Genomic DNA, 16886 nt, shown 5'->3' on the forward strand with positions numbered 1-16886 from the left:
CTTACTAAGACCTTTATTAGTATGTTCCCAAACTGTGGGGAGCCTTTTTATCCAGGTCTTGTGTATGATTTTGAAGTTCAGTATCTGTCAACTTTTAGTGTTGGAAAGATCATAGAGCCATACCTCTTCTGTTCTCAGTGACTTCAGCCATGTCTGCTATGGCCAGTTAAGAGTACCCTTCAGGGTGCAGGGGATCAACCTCACACTTCTTTTTTAACTAAAGTGGAGATCCTGTAGTATTTGCCTTATTGGGTTTCCTGTCAGAGAAGTGCTTTTTCTTTTAATATAAAATTTTCATTTATCAATTAATTATATTAACAGTGTACCTTGACATGCTTGCCAGTGGTTAGGTAGCCCTAATTAAATTAAATAATTTTAGCCTCAGTTTATTGAGTGCCTGTAATGTCTAAAGATGATATATCCATATATCTGTAAAAATCTGTAATCCTTATAACAGTGACAGATATTATTAGGAATTACTTGTTTCATTTTAAAGAAGAGGAAAGTTGAGCCTCAGATAAATTAAAGAGTGGGCTTAAAGTCATATAGCAAGGTTTTTGGACTTCAGAGGCTACTTTCTTTCCATCTTTTTTTTTTTTTTTTGTATTATGTTCTTTTTCCAATTTAGACTCAGAAAGCAATTTCCCTAAAACAGAGCCAAGAGCTATTTACCCTGAATTTAAACAACATATAAGGCGTATTTACCTAGAATGTGTTTTATTTCTCCATATAAAGTCATTCAGACTCAGAAACATGCACTTCCTTTTCAAATTGAGTCTACAGAGTAGTAGGCAGTTAAAATGTCTAACCAAAAGCTGTCTGTCATGATGAGACTAAGAGGTTATTAAGAATAAATATTATTACTGTATTTCCTCAAGTTCAAAGTACCCATCAGACTCTAAAATACCTGGTGTTTATTTACTGACTTTCTCCTGTTTCCTGGCTCTGACATGGCAAATTACACCATGACCCTAAGTAGAAGTTAAAGTAAGCTAAATTACATGTTGTAAAATCTACGTTCAAAATCATTTTCCTTTCTATAAAAACGCGATTTGTCATCTAATACAAAAGCTGCTTCTTACATTCCTGCAGGAAGAGAAACAGTCTTTCCTGTCCCTTCTCATTTTCCCCTCATCCACAAAAGAGTCGTTGTCTCCATCCACATGTCCAGTCTTAACGCACCCAGCCTTTGTCTGCCCGTTCTCTCCTCTTGAAACCAACGCACGGAAGCACAGGGAATATCCTATATCCTTTTGTGACAGAATACATTTAGGTTAGGCTAGTATGGAACTGTTTGCAGTATTATTTCTTGCCATTATTTTGTTCAGATGTCGTAAGAGGCAATCTCAGTAACTGGTTTGCACTCACACTGGAATCTCTAGAACTGCAAATGTTACTGTTTTCATACAGCGTGCACCCACAGTTTTGCCTTCTTTATGCATTTGTCATACACAATACCCTTAAGTTCCAAAATTACTGAATCTAATGCTGTTCCCTTTGCCTTATATTTTTTAAGGTAGAAGATGTACACATTTTCCATTTTTGTTCCAAATTTCTGTTTATTCATAAGCCCAGTGTTTGACTTTTGAATTTTTTTAATTACAAAAATTTTTTTAATTGTACGAACACTCACCATGAGCTCTGTCCTCTTAGCAAAATTTTAACTCCACAGTACAGTTTGCTAACCACAGGCACAGTGTTGTACAGCAGATCTAGAACTTGTTCATCTTGTGTAGCTGAGTAAACATTTTTCATATGAACATAGTTTCACCTTAAGAGAGAAAGAAAAATGTTTCAGTTTATTGGCAAAGTCAGTAGAGAGCAAGATTACCTTATACTAACATTAGAGTAGGAACAAAGGTGTTTGAGGAGAAGAAACACCTATGTGTTCTATGCAATGAGTTTATTATACCAATTAACAAAGTGATCCCGTGAAGATAGCAGCCAGTTCCGCTTAGGTGTTGTGTCACATACACTGTCTAGGAATTCCCTTGTCTTTATGAAAAGGGGGGAAAAGGCTTGGATAGAAAAAGTGTGACTGTAAAGTATGAGTTGTATTTGTATTTATGTTTATTGGTACAGTAGTTTGAATTCTTACCACCCCTCTTACCAAATAGAGTGATTTCAGAGTAAGGACTGAGAATTATATATCTCCATTTTCGGAATCATAACATACAGAGCTGGCTCTCAGAAAGGATCTCAGAGTGCTTGTTTGACAGATAAGGAAAATGAAATTCTTAGAGACGATAGCACTTTATCAGGGCCACATAGTTATTTAGCATCAAATGTGCATGACAACCTGGCTGTCTGGTTCCCAGTCCTGTTTCTTTTCTTAAACCTACCACTTAATATGCTTTGATAATCTGGTTGCTTCAGTGCTATACTGACGGCATGCAAGTAGTCTCTGAAGAAATTTCATCTAATTTGGGAAAATTTGAAAGATTTTTAAATTACTTAATCGTAGTTAGAAATCAAACCCAAAGGTAACACAGAGAAGAACTTAGAAAATTCCTTTTATCTGCTTGGTATTAGTAGATTTCTCACAGTATCTGTGCTTAAGGCATGTGTTTATTTGTATAACTGGACAGGAAATATAGGGGTCATGATTGATTAAAGCAGTATTACATATATATCAAATTTTAAAAATCTGAACATAGAAATTCCTTTTTAGTGAAGTGGATTTTTTAATGTTTGTATGTATAAAGAAATCTTCTGAGTTATGCTTAAAGAAATGCCAATAAATTTTAAATGTTAGGAAACAAAATACTTGTATTAAGGTTGAGCATATGTATACCTAGGGTGACAATGTAAAACTCATTGAAAATGTTGTTTTTGTTTTGTTAACAGGGTGAACAATTGTGTTGGATTTTCAAATTATAAATTTTTCCTCCTTTTCTTGGCTTATTCTCTGCTGTACTGCCTTTTTATTGCTGCTACAGATTTACAGTATTTTATCAAATTTTGGACCGTAAGTCATTACCTTGGTAACTTTTTTTGGTATATTATAGATTTTCAGTAGTGAATTAATCCTGACACTAATTTTATAGAAGAGCGCTAACTTATATATAGTCAGTCCTCATTATTCGCAGATTCTGTGTTTGTGAATTCACGTACTTGCTAACATTTATCTGTAACCTCAGAGTCAATACTCAACGTAGCTTTTGTGGTCATTTGCAAACATGCACAGAGTAGGGAAAATGTGAGTCACCCACGTGCACATTTCTAGTTGAGATCAAACCAGAGGACCTGCTGCCTTCCTGTTGGAACTCACATACTGTAAATAAGTGTGCTTTTTCATTCTATTTAGTGCCATGTCTTTTGCATTTTTTGTGCTTTTTTGTTGGTGATTTCATTGTTTAAAAGGTCTTCAAGCCTAGCGCTGAAGTGCTGTCTAGTGTTTGAGCAGAAGAAGAGACTGAGATATGCCTGATGGAGAAAATACATGTGTTTAGTGTTTAGATAAGCTTCCTTCAGACCTGAGTTATGGTGCTGGTGGCTGTGAGTTCTCTTATTTAATATGCATTAAATAAGGTATAAATTAGGTTTTATAAGCAGAAACACACAGAACAAGGTTACGTATTGATCATTTGACAAAAATATTGTGACCAGAGGCTTACAGGACCCTAACGCTGTATCTTCCCAGGAGAAATGGTTCAGGATTCACAAATTCGGTGTTATGGCAACTTTATAGAACAGCACCACTGCGAATAACGAGAATTGACTATATAAGAAGAATGTTTTTCTTAGTATTGAAAAAATAGAAGTATTTCTTTATGTGTAAAACTATTATTAAACTATTATACCTATAATGTCCTGAATTGTTATTAGGTATTGTATATGCTTTAGGCAGCTCATTTGTTTTCTTCACTGTATATTTTAAACATAAGCAAAATGAAGTTAGAACTATGTGTTTTAAATACCCAAAGATATTCCTTACAACACCAAACAATGGTAAAAAAAATAACAGTTATCCCCTGTAGGGTTGTTTATTACATTCATTAAATTATCCTTTCTTATGGTAAGGCTTTCTGAATTGCTAGATCACTGATGTGAGATTTGAACCACATTCAATACTAAAGATTTATTGAATCCTGTTATGTGCCAGTTATATTGCTAAGTGCTAGGAATCCACAGGTGAATGAACATGGCCTAGCGTTCAAGGATACTTCCAGTGTCCAGCTGGAAGAATGATCTCTAATGAATGTCTGAGAGCCTGTGGCCTCACTGCTCCTCATTCCTGTGGATGCTTTTATTTCCATACCACAAATAAATTTGTAAAGGATCAACTGGTTTTCACTGTGATGACTCTGCTGTCAAAAGCTATCAGTGAGATCTTGTGACCTGGGTCAATCTGACAGGTACTACAGGATATTGAAACAGAATATCAGAAGGGGACACGTCCTGGCAGCCCTGGTGCTTCACTAAGTGTCCCCAAGCCTGCCATTCTAGAGGGACTCCAGGTCTCCTTGGACATACGAACAAGGAGCAGTCTGGTTTTGCTTTGAGATGGCCTTTTTCATCCCATGGGTACTGTAAGGTTTATTTTAGACAGGTGTTATAAACTAGTGTTGATCTTTTTTGTGACGACGTTGTTTAAAGTAGCTTGAAGTATTATTGTGGATGTGTTCTGTGTGTTTGTAGTTGATGCTGTTGTTTGTAGTGATGTAAAACATCAATGAGAAGAGTAGCTAAATTGTGCCAATTAACCTTCCATTTTCTGGCATTGTAATCAAACTGTTTAAGCATTTGTAAATCTGTAGTATGTTAACAAAACATTTTCAGGAAGTAAATTAAAAGCTATATTTTATAGCTTGTTTTATCTTGTTCCCTACTGACATAGTTTACACACATCATAATTTTTCTATGAATTTGGTTATACAAAAGAAAATAAATATCCCAAATTTTAATATATTTTCCATATATATATATACATATATATTCATGTTCTAGTAAACATTTATTCGAACCTGAAGATGTATTTTTTCCTCAAAGTTTTAACATAAAGCCATATATCTTTCTCCATACCTAAATTTAAGAAAAATTTTATGGAAAAAAATCTTTCTTATAAAAGTAGGGGAATACTTATCCCTTTGACAAAACATTTTATTTTCTTCCTTTCTTTATAGAATGGCCTACCTGATACTCAAGCCAAGTTCCATATTATGTTTTTATTCTTTGCTGCAGCTATGTTTTCTGTCAGCTTGTCTTCTCTGTTTGGCTATCATTGTTGGCTAGTCAGCAAAAATAAATCTACATTAGGTGAGTATCCAATTATTGTAGTTAACAGAACTTTAAATACAAAACCAAATAGTCATCAGAAGTTGCCATATGATTAAATGCTAACCTGTCCTGAAGCTGTAAAATCAGTCTTGTTTCCCACATTGTCTTGTGGGACAAATACAAATTCACTCATTCCATATATTTTTTGACTGTCCATTGTGTGTAAAGCATTGTGTATATACAGTGGTTAGCAAGGGTGAAATAGTCTAGTGAGGGACACAGAAAATCAATAACCAAACATAAACGTAATTACAAAATGTGAAGTGCTTCGAAAGAAACAAACAGGATGTTCAGGTATGAATCAAGGTCTGAGGATGGTAGAAGGGAACCTATTTAGATGGAGTGGTCAGGGAAGAGCTCACAAAAGCAAAAAGTATATTTAAACTAAGAAGTCAGAGCCAGAACATCTCAGGCAGAGAAAACAGTATGTTCAGAAGCCCTGCAGAGATGGGATACAGCAAAAGCAGTGCTTAGCAGGAAATGTATAGCTATAAATGCTTACATTAAAAAAGAAATACCTCAAATCAATAACTTTACACCTTAAGGAACTATGAAAAGAAGAGCAAAAAGTAAACCCAAAGCCAGAAGAAGGTGGGAAATAATAAGGATTAGACAGGACATTATGGAAACAGAATTCTAAAAAACAGAAGATCAATGAAATCAATAATTAGTTTATTGAAAATATCAACAAATATGACAAGCCTATGACTAGAAAGCGAAAAAGAGGACTCAAATCATGAAAATGAGAAATGAAAGTGGGAACATGACTACCAACCTTGCAGAAATAAGAAAGTTTAATTAGGTAACCTTGGGACTTCCCTGGTGATGCAGTGGTTCAGAATCTGCTTGCCAATGCAGGGGACACGGGTTCAAACCCTGGTCCAGGAAGATCCCACGTGCCGTGGAGCAACTAAGCCCGCGCACGGCAACGAAGACCCAACGCAGCCAAAAAATAAATTAAAAAAAAATTAGGTAACCCAGATGTAATGGACAAATTCCTAGAAACACAATCTACCAGTGTGACTCAAGAAGAAATAAGAACCTGAATAGACTTATAATAAGTAAGGAGATTGAATCAGTAATTTAAAATCTCCCAACAAAGAAAAACTCAGGACCAGTTGGCTTCACTGATGAATTCTATCAAACACTTAAGAATTAACATGAATTATTCTCAAACTATGCCCAAAATTAGGAGAGAAGGAAACATTTCCTAAGTCATTCTGTGAGGCCAACATTGCCCTAATACCAAAGTTAGACAAAGACATCACAAGAAGAGAAAGCTATAGACCAATATTCCTTATGAATATAGGTGGAGAAATTCCCAATAACATATCTGCAAATCCAGCAGCACGTTAAATCCTACTTCGTCATGGTATATAACCTTTTATCCCAGGAATGCAAGGGTGGTTCAATGTATAAAAATTAATCAATGGTAATATACCACATTAATAGAATGAAGGGGAAAAAAGCACATTTTTATCTCAACTGTAACAGAAAAAGTGTTTGACAAAATACAACGCCCTTTGATGATAAAAACACTTAAGCTGGAATGGAAGGGAACTTCTACAACCTGACAAGGACTTTATGAGAAGTTCTCAGCTAATATGATACTCAGTGGTGAAAAATAAACCTTTGCCCTAAATAAATAAACCAAGGATTCTGTCTTTCACTATTGCTGTTCAGCACTGTACTGGAAATTCTAGCCAGAGAAATTACTCGAGAAAAGTAATTAAGGCATTCAAATTGCACAGGAAGACATAAAACTATTGTTTTTGTGGATGAAATGATCTTATATATAGAAAACCGTAAAGAATCCACAGTAAAAACTATTAGAGCTAATAAAATCTGCAAAGTTGCATGATCAATATGCAAAAAAATCAGTTGTGTTTCTATATACTATCAATGAACCATCCCAAAGGAGATTATTGAAATTTCTATTACAATTTCAATGGCCTTTCATGCATAAATGGAAAAGCTAATCTTCAAATTCATATGGAATTTCAAGGGGCCCCAAATAGCAAAAACAATATCCACCAAAAAAAATTGTTAAGTTCTTCCTGTTTATAAAACTTGCAACAAATCTATAGTAATCAAAAGACTGTGATACTGGCTATGAGATTCCGTTATTATAATAGTCAGTGAAGATTAATTGTAGTATATAGTCAGTGAATGTTCATTTTTAGGATTCAGGTGAAATCTTATCCCAGCAAGTACTATTAGGGTGAAAATATTGGTATAATAATTTCTAAACAAAGTACCTTATTTCAAATTATATGTAGAACAATTAAATTATTTTTCAAACGTAAATTTTTCTACTAGCTTTTAACTTCTAGAAACGTCTAGATTTAACTTGTAACACTGGAAGAACTTCCTCTGGGCAGTATGGTCCTATAATTATTAAAGCGTTTTATAAAAAGCTATATAACCTAGGTTGATAAATGTTAAGGATCTTGCAAATCACATTTTTCATAGTACCATGACTCTGCTAGTTATATTTTTCCTTTTTTAAATTATGGGCAGAAATCATTACACTTCTGTGTTTATTTGCACCCCAAAACTAACATGTTAGATTTTGCATCTCGGCATTATTTAAGAAGAAAATGTAGCATCATAGACAGAACTTTGATGACCTTGTTCAAGTTCCACTTCTGTCATTTATTTTTTGTGATATTTTGAGCAAGTTGCACAGTCTCTCTGAACCTCAGCTTCCATATGCAGAGTGGGCATAACCAGCTATGATGTACGGCTCTGCATTGGACCCTGGTTTGGACAAAGAGCTTTAAAGTACATTTTTGATCAGCTAGAAAAAAAATTATGATTGGATGAGATAAAATTTTAATGAAATTGGAAAATGGAATTTATTAACTGAAAAAAGGTTGTAGAATGTATCTTTAGTTGCACTTTGGTTAAAAAAATGTACATTTGTAATTATTTTCTCTATCCATCCAGCCGTCCATTTAATAAAGATTTAGAAGATGTAAAGTTTTATTTACTTGTTTGCATTTTCTAATTTTCTGCAATGCAGATGTGCTGCTGCAAGAATAAAAGGGTTACTTAAAAACTAAAATAGATCTAATCATATTTTATGTTTGTTTTAAAAGAATAGACAGTCTTCATTGCAGGGCTGTTGATAGGCACAGAAGCAGTCACAGGAGGCTAGCCATTGGTTTTCAGAGTTTCTTCATTTAATTCCGTCATTTCTAACTATAGGGGTTGCTAGATGATGTGCTCTTTACTTATGTGATTGCTCTACCATCTTTTCTAGAGGCATTTAGAAGTCCAGTATTTCGACATGGAACAGATAAGAATGGATTCAGCTTGGGTTTCAGTAAAAATATGCGACAGGTTTTTGGTGATGAGAAGAAGTACTGGTTGCTACCCATTTTTTCAAGGTACTTTATTGTGAAAATTTTCAGGGTTTAGACTGAAAATGGAAGTAATCCAACAAAAGAACTCTGTAATTCTGCATAAAAACTATTTTTTACAGTATTATTTTATGACTCACTGTTATATCAATGTGGAAATCAATTGACTCACATCTCCATAAACATACCACATTCAAGCCAATGTCTGATATACACGCTTTGTCCATAATATAACTATGTTCTACTCACAGAGATCATCTTTTTTACTGCATAATTGTAAGTTTTTATTCTAATTACAGTCTAGGTGATGGCTGCTCCTTTCCAACTTGCCTTGTTAACCAGGATCCTGAACAGCCGTCTACTCCTGCAGGATTGAATTCATCATCTAAAAAGTGAGTCCATTTTTTTTTCTATTTTACTTTCAAAGAATATACTTTATCCTCTTGCGTCCTTCAATTATATGTTCCTTTGAAAAAAAATTTTAAGAACTTAAGATAATTTACTACACTGGTTTCTACCTGGAATGAGGGTAAGAGGAAAGTATGACTGGGGAGGGTTACATAGGGAGCTTCAGTCATAATTATAAAATTCTGTTATTAATCTGGGTGGTCAGTAAACAGGTGTTAACTCTCTATACATTTTTGTTAATGGAAATAAATTATGATTTTTTTTAAATGTGGTGCTTAAAAGAAAATAACGTAAGTCCAAATCAGTCCCCCTAGTGATCGGGTGAGCAGACAGGGTAAACTTTCCCTCTGACCCTCCGGGCCTTTCTTCTCTGCCGTAACTGTTATAAAGAGATCAAAAAACTTCCCTGCCTGGATCAGGCCTTTGGAGATGAAGTGGAATCCCAGACATCTGCTTGACAGTCCCGTTAGCAATGGGCACCATATCCTTGGTACTCTTCCAAGACCTCTAAGCATGATCTGAGCCATTTCTGTGGAGAGAGAAAGGAGGGAGTTTTGGAAATTCATTGTCTGGAGACTTTGGTTACTGCTTTAAGTCTCTTTTGGTTCCAGTCTATCAGGCATTTGAGGAAGACCTGAAATTGGATTCTGACTTGGCTACTAACTGCCAAAAGGCGAAACTATCTAAATGTTTCAAAATGCTCTACATGAAGTTTTAAGTTGAAACATTTTTTTACATGTTCAAGAGAGACTTTTTTTTTTGATGTGACCATACCTCTAATTTTTAAATGAAAGCCAATAGTAAAAGCATGACCATAATATCATTAGTTAAATTTTAAAGGTTTTCTTAGTTGCTGGAATGCTGTGTTCACAGCACCTATGCTTATAGTCTCCCCATCTAGTTTGTGGTTCTTATTGATCACGGCGCTTTGTCCCTTGGAGCCTGATGTGACCCCAGTATCCATCTCAAGGTGGTGATTCTGGCAGCCATTCCAAAGTCATCTTAAATCGTCATGAGATGAAACCTATTTGCCCCCACCCCCCATCCCTAGAGTGAGCTATGTGCAGTCCAGACTCTACCAGTTAGTTAATGAGGAGGCCGTTCCCATGTGTGTCACAGGGACATTCAAAGGCACCAGAGTCTTACTGGGTCCTGCCCTGTGAGTTTTGGCTTTAAAATTCCACAGAGCTAAATGCTAATTTTTTTTTTTTTTATATACCTCAGGGCAGAAAAATCTAGTTTTAATAAATTACTTAGAATGCTTTCCTGCTTTTATAAAAGTTAACAGCAGTTTTCAATCATGTTTTTTATCCTTGTTAAGAGGTTTTTGTAGTTTATTTGGGTCTTAGAGATAGTATCTCTCCTACTAAATGTACAGTGGGCGTTGGGAGAGATCCTAGCTCTGGCACTGTTACCCAGCTAGGTGATCTAGAAGAGGTCACGTAACCTCTCCGGGCTTCTCTTCCCTTTCCTTTAAATGTTGAGCTTGGATTTTGACAGCTAAAGTCTCTTTACAAAATTCTATAATTTCCCCCGATTAGCCCCTATGAATTGTCTATGGCTAGTGCTGGTCTCCCCTGTGTACTCCAGAATTGTATATTTGATTGTCTACACAGTGGTCCCACCTAAACATCTAAAAGTCATTGCCAGCTGAACAGGTGCAAAGCAGAACTCTTGATTCCAAGCCATCTCTACCCTTGCCCCACCCAAAACTCGATTCTTCTTCATTCTTTCACGTATCAGTAGTAGTGACCTCCATTCTCCCAGATGCTCAGGCCAGAAACTTGGGAGTCATACTAGATTCCTCTCTTTCAGGGACCCTGTATATACAGATGTAGATCCTGTCAGATGTCCCCTCCAGATATATCTATAACCTGGATACTTTCTTACCACCTCCAAGGCTGCTTTCCTGGTCCAAGCCATCATTTCTCACATGGATTATTTCAGTACCTTCGTTCCTGACCTTTCTGATTCCATGTTTGCCCTCCTCCAGTTTATTCTCCATTAAAATGTCAGAGTGACCCTTTTAAAGCGTAAATCATATTGTGTCACTCTTCTGCTCAGAACCTTGCACTGATTGTCCATCTTGCTCAGAATAAAAGCTAATGAATGTCCTTACCTTGCGCTGACTAATCTCTTCCCCAACACCTGTCGATGTCACCCCGTACCACCTTCCCGACACTCACAATCCTCAGACACACGGATCTTGCTGGTCCTCAGATATACCAAGCATGTTCCTTATTTAGCAGCTTTGTACTTGCCAGTTCCTATTCCTAAAGGTTCTTCCTCTGGATATCTGAACGGTCTGTGCCTTCACTTCACTTTCTGCTCAGGTGTAGCTTTACAGTAGAGGCCGCCTTTGGAAACCCTTGGATAATTGTAACTTGCCCCTCCATTCCCTTCCTACTGTCTTTTACTGTCGTCAGAGCTCTCCTTACCACCTGACTTACTATATATTTATTATACTTCTTCCTCAGTTACAACAAAACTTCCATGAGATCAAAGACTTTACTCACTGATGTAACAGATACTCAATGAGTATTGTTGAATGAGTGGATCCTTGCCATTTGTTAGATTCCTGTTAGCAGTAATGAATCTCCAAGCAGTCCTTAAACCAGGACTTAGGTAGCTGTACTTGGTCTAAGGTCCCTTTCCTGAGGAATAATTGGAATTAGAGTAAAAGAGATATTTCATATGAATAGGAGACAAGCTTTTCTTTTTTAAGATTTTCCTCCCAAAATTTTAGTAAGGGGTTGTTAAAGCAGCACAAAATTGAAATAGTGTCAAATTTTAGATATGAGGTAATTGTTAAGGAGCAAAGGCATATCCTTTAAAAAATATAATAGTTATAGTCAACTAAAATATGTGAAATTACTCTTGGAAGAATTTTAAGTGGGTTTTTCTTTTGAACATTATTATAATTTCTATTTTGGTGTGTTGTAAAATAATACACTAATAGTTTCTGTGCCAATAATTTTTTTAATCTAAGTGAAATGCTATTTTATGTACATTTTTTTCATACCATGTAATATGTCATATGTGGCATGTCTACTTAAATTTTAAAACCTAAAGTCTTTCTTTTAAACTCTTTATTTACCAAATTAAACATCAGATTTTTAAGACCTGACAATGTCAGATGTTTTCAACATTCCTGCAAGATAACGTTCAAATTTGTTGTTTCAGTTTTATAGAGAAAGATAGAGAATTCTTTGTTCGAGACCAGTTAGGCCACTTTAGAAACAATAAATAGGTCAGTTTTTCTCAAACTTATCTTTCTACCATCATCTTCATATATTTTTTTCCATATTTTTTCCACTTGTAAAATTAATATTTTTCTTTAATATTTTTATTTAAATTGCCACTTAAATTTTTTTAAACCAAACTTTATATCACTGTCATAAATGAGAAATTAGTATAATTTGCCATAGAATATAACTTAAAAAAAATAAAATCAATAATAAAATACTGTTAAGTTCTAACTAGATTCCCTTACCTGCTAAAGTCTTAGGCTGAGGCCTATTCTCCATATTAAGAATGGAGATTTGCCAAAGTCAGAGATTGTCTTTGTATCGTAATCAGAAGAAAGAAAAGTGAACTGAAGCGAGAACGCTTTTTTCATTGTGAGTCAGTGTGATTTAATGCCTTGTTCCTGTTTTCCCCAAATTCTCTTGTGTAACTCCTACAATTATCTTGCACCACAAGTGGGTTGAGTTCCATCCTTTGCAAAACACTCACCCTAATACTATCAAGAGTTAACCTAATGATCATGATGATAATTATTGTTATTCAGTCCTGAAAACCATCAATTTCCTGCAAAGCCATTGAGAGAGTCCCAGAGCCACCTTCTTACTGATTCTCAATCTTGGACAGAGAACAGCACAAACCTGGGAAAAGGTAAAGCTGGTAAGAGTATGCTTGTTCGGCTATTTCGATATATTTTATTTTTAAAAGGTGAAAGTGGTAAAAATTTTTCATTCTTATTAGCTGTAGAATTTTTCTTGTTTTGGAGGCAGACTACCGTTGTAAATATAGAACTGTTTTCAAAGAACTGCTTGTGAAGTGCTTTGATTAATGTCTGGAAGCTGTAGAAAATCATATTGTGAAAAATAGGTTTACATGGCCTTTTTCCAATTTAGAAAACCAAATCTTTTATTACCGCATATTAAATAAACTGATAAACTCAAAATATAATTTATTTAAAAATTGGAAAAAGTGCAGTAAGCTCAGACAAAAGGTTGAAAACGATCTACTGAAAGGGATCTCAAATTATGTAGTTTTTACTCAAAAGTTTTATCCATTTCAAAATGTCGAAGTAAAGCCATTGCAGAATTGCTGTAACTTTAGCTACCTGTCATTTCTTCATATCCCACTCACAGTTCTCTTGTTATTGTTGATTTGAATCTTTTGATGATTTGGGTCAATATAGGTTATTGGCAAAAAACAAGGAAGTGTTTGAAGGCAGACAGACCTGATATCAAATCCCAATTTGGGCACCTAATCAGTGTGTGGTATTTGTTAAGTTACTTAACCTCCTTTAGACTTAGCTTCATCTTTAACATACTACTTATTTCTCAGGGTTGTTAAGTATTAAACAGAATACATGATCATATGTGCAGGGGTGTGTATATATTATATGTGTGGTCTCCTGAGTGCAAAACCATGCATGCTCAATTAAGACACTGTTAGCCAGAAAATCTCCAAACTGACCTATTTAAGTCTTCAAATGTTTCCCCTTCATTTCTAGTCTTTTCTTCAAACCTTTTCCTAGTGCTTGCCTGACTTTGGCTTACTGCACTTTAAAGTGTTTCCTGGTTTATTTGAAATCTCTTTGGGATTTAGTGAAAAACAAACAGTCCTGAGTAAAAATTCTTAAGTCATTATTTAATATATAATCAGTCTTTCTTTAAAGAGTCTTGTTCTTGAGAAATGCGTATGCTCTCTGAAGATCCCCGTGATTTGAGTATTCATAATTTGGTCTGTCTCTTCACCTTCAAACATTCCATTCCATTTTTCAGTCTATGGGAGGGACTAGGTAGTACCTGAACAAAATTGATGACACCTGTTTGCCTTTTGAATCCCTCAGTTTCCTTAGAGACAAAGAAGTGATGTATATTTGGGGGGTAGAAAGACAAAGAACTGTCTTTCAGAAGAGATTCATATTTCACTTTATAGTTCTACATTAATGTGGAAGTGATATTCTGGTTTCTGTGTGCTGTTAGTTTGGAGACATAGATTAATTTTCTGTTACTGTGATAGATAAATTGAGAAATTATTTAAAGTTTAAAGGATGGTGTAAAAGAAGGAAGAGAAATATGAAAATGGTGAGATGAGAAAGGGCTCCAAGATTAGTTTGACAAGAATGAGGTAGGTAGATGAAGAATTAGAAAACAGTGATTTAAGGTAGTGTGAGAAGTGCCAGGCTCAGTGTTTCTTACATTATTTTATTCACACCCCTACTTCCTCAGGTGTATATATTTAACTGTTTTTAAAGTGCTTTTTTTGTGACACCGGTTGTGGCGAACTGTACTGTATGTGTGTGTGTGTTCCATACAACATCTTCTAAATACCCATACTACATACAGGTCACTTTTGGAAAAACACTGGCAGGATTCATGACTGAATAAACAAGTCTCTGCCTATTTGTTCAAAAGCAACAACAAAAATTGCTAACTTATGTTCTTTCTTGAAGGTATGAGCAATCCTGCACTTACCATGGAGAATGAGAATTAACTCTTCTAAGAAAATTTACTCATACTTCACGGAAGTAAGAAAAGCTTTTCCTTTATTGTTATGTTTTATATTTTCAACAGTTCTCTAGCTCTCCTAGGGCAAATAGTTTCCATAAACATTTATTTATTTATTTATTTATAAATATATTTATTTATTTTTGGCTGCGTTGGGTCTTTGTTTCTGCGCACGGACTTTCTCCAGTTGAGGCGAGAGGGGGCCCCTCTTTGTTGCGGTGCACAGGCTTCTTACTGTGGTGGCCCCCCACCCCGTTGTGGAGCAGGGGCTCCAGGGGCATGGGCTACAGTAGTTGTGGCACGCGAGCTCAGTGGTTGTGGCTCACAGGCTCTAGAGCGCAGGCTCAGCAGTTGTGGCGCACAGGCCTAGTTGCTCCGCAGCATGTGGGATCCTCCCGGACCGGGGCTCGAACCCAGGTCACCTGCATTGGCAGGCGGATTCTCAACCACCGCACCACCAGGGAAGTCCCAACATTTACTTATGAGTGACTCAAATACAAGATGTCTTAGCTGACCCTTGGGATTGCATCAGTCATGCTGGAGACCTCTGGACATGGATTTAGCTTGAATGTTAGCTAGTACTTAGGTTAACTTGATAAAATATAAGTTGAACAAAATTCATTTTTACAGTAATGCATTAAATAGCAAAGATTGATCCTAAAATATTGAATTTTACATGACAATTGTCTTGTCATTTCATAGGATCATGCAATTTTTTTTTTCTTTCCTTCAGGATATCCAGTGGTCTTATTCTTGACCACCCATTAGTTGAATCTCACTGGGTCTAAATACAAGATAATTATATCTTGTTAGCACAAATCTCTGCCACCCCTATTTTTGGTCACAGTAGGACCCCAGAGCATGTGTCATCCTTAAAATACTAGGTGTTCCAAGTCATTTTCTTTAACCCGTAATTTTTTTAAACCTGTAGTTCCAAATTAGTTTCCTTAAAGTGAAATCTATTTATAAGGCTGCGGTCAATAAAAAGCTACAATAAGGAGCCCCTTTGGAACAAAGCCATAAACATCTTAACAAATCAAACAACTATGTGTACTGTTACAGTAAACAATATGAAGAATTGGACTTGTGGTTGTCAAGGGGGAGGGTGGTGGAAGGGAAAAGGATTGGGAGTTTGGGATTAGCAGTTGCAAACTATTATATATAGGATAGATAAACAACAAGGTCCTGCTGTATAGCACAGGGAACTATATTCAATAGCCTTGATAAACCAGAATGGAAAAGAATATGAAAAAGAATATATGTATATATGTATAACTGAATCACTTTGATGTACAGCAGAAATTAATACAACATTGTAAATCAACTGTACTTCAATAAAATTTTTAAAAATTAAAAAAATATATGAAGAATTGAACATTGAAATTATCAAGATAACTCTCTACTTATAAAACTGTGACCTAGCAAGAGAGTAGCACCTAAAACAAAATTGTGTCGAAGTAGTTCATGGATATCTGGTTTTTATTTTACTTGGTTTTGGTTTTGATGAATAGCCATGTAATTCTGTGTGCCATTTGGCCAGTGTTTTGGTTTTAGATTACTCTATATGATGGTATAGTAGATCAGATTGATTGTAACTATGGTTAGGATCGTGAGAATTTAATGTTCTTAATTTGGTTAATTAGTGAATACAGTGTAAATTTCTGGAAATAATTCTTAAAATATAACTGATCATATAAATATGAATCATTAGCTAATACCACAAGCAAAGTATTTTACAGAACATAGTTCTGTAAAGCATACAAAGTTTCACAGGATTTTTTTTAGTACGTTGAATTAGTTATAATTACCATTGTATGTGAGGTTATCTGTGTGAAATATTTTATAAGCTTACATAGTAACGTAACTTTGTGTGTAAATCCGGTAGATTTCCCAGTATTTTGACAAGATCAGTGTTGTGTTTGTTCATCATTATTCTCGACCCTTTGCAGTGCCAGACACATAGTAGGTTCTAAATAAACAGTTGGTAAATGGGCGATAAAATAACATCATTGACATTTAATATCTCACAGAAAGTTGATGTTATTACACTTAAATATATGACAGTAGTGGTCATAAAAACCCAATTGTA

At 35.3% G+C, this 16886-nt stretch overlaps 1 protein-coding gene across 4 annotated transcripts in view; it reads left to right on the top strand.

Moving 5' to 3' along the window:
• Window positions 1-16886, top strand: part of ZDHHC2 (zinc finger DHHC-type palmitoyltransferase 2) — a 76093-nt gene that overhangs the window by 48086 nt on the left and 11121 nt on the right. For 3 of the 4 annotated variants that reach the window (XM_060136571.1, XM_060136573.1, XM_060136572.1), the window contains exons 7-12: window positions 2848-2968; window positions 5127-5259; window positions 8546-8672; window positions 8945-9037; window positions 12844-12956; window positions 14743-14817. In XM_060136571.1, the coding sequence (XP_059992554.1) occupies window positions 2848-2968; window positions 5127-5259; window positions 8546-8672; window positions 8945-9037; window positions 12844-12956; window positions 14743-14783 (628 nt within the window). In that variant the 3' untranslated portion in view covers window positions 14784-14817. The remainder of the gene's footprint in view (window positions 1-2847; window positions 2969-5126; window positions 5260-8545; window positions 8673-8944; window positions 9038-12843; window positions 12957-14742; window positions 14818-16886) is intronic. The other variant, XM_060136574.1, reaches the window with a different exon arrangement.

The sequence above is a fragment of the Lagenorhynchus albirostris genome, chromosome 21 (assembly GCF_949774975.1).
Source record: "Lagenorhynchus albirostris chromosome 21, mLagAlb1.1, whole genome shotgun sequence".
Taxonomy (NCBI): Eukaryota; Metazoa; Chordata; class Mammalia; order Artiodactyla; family Delphinidae; genus Lagenorhynchus; species Lagenorhynchus albirostris.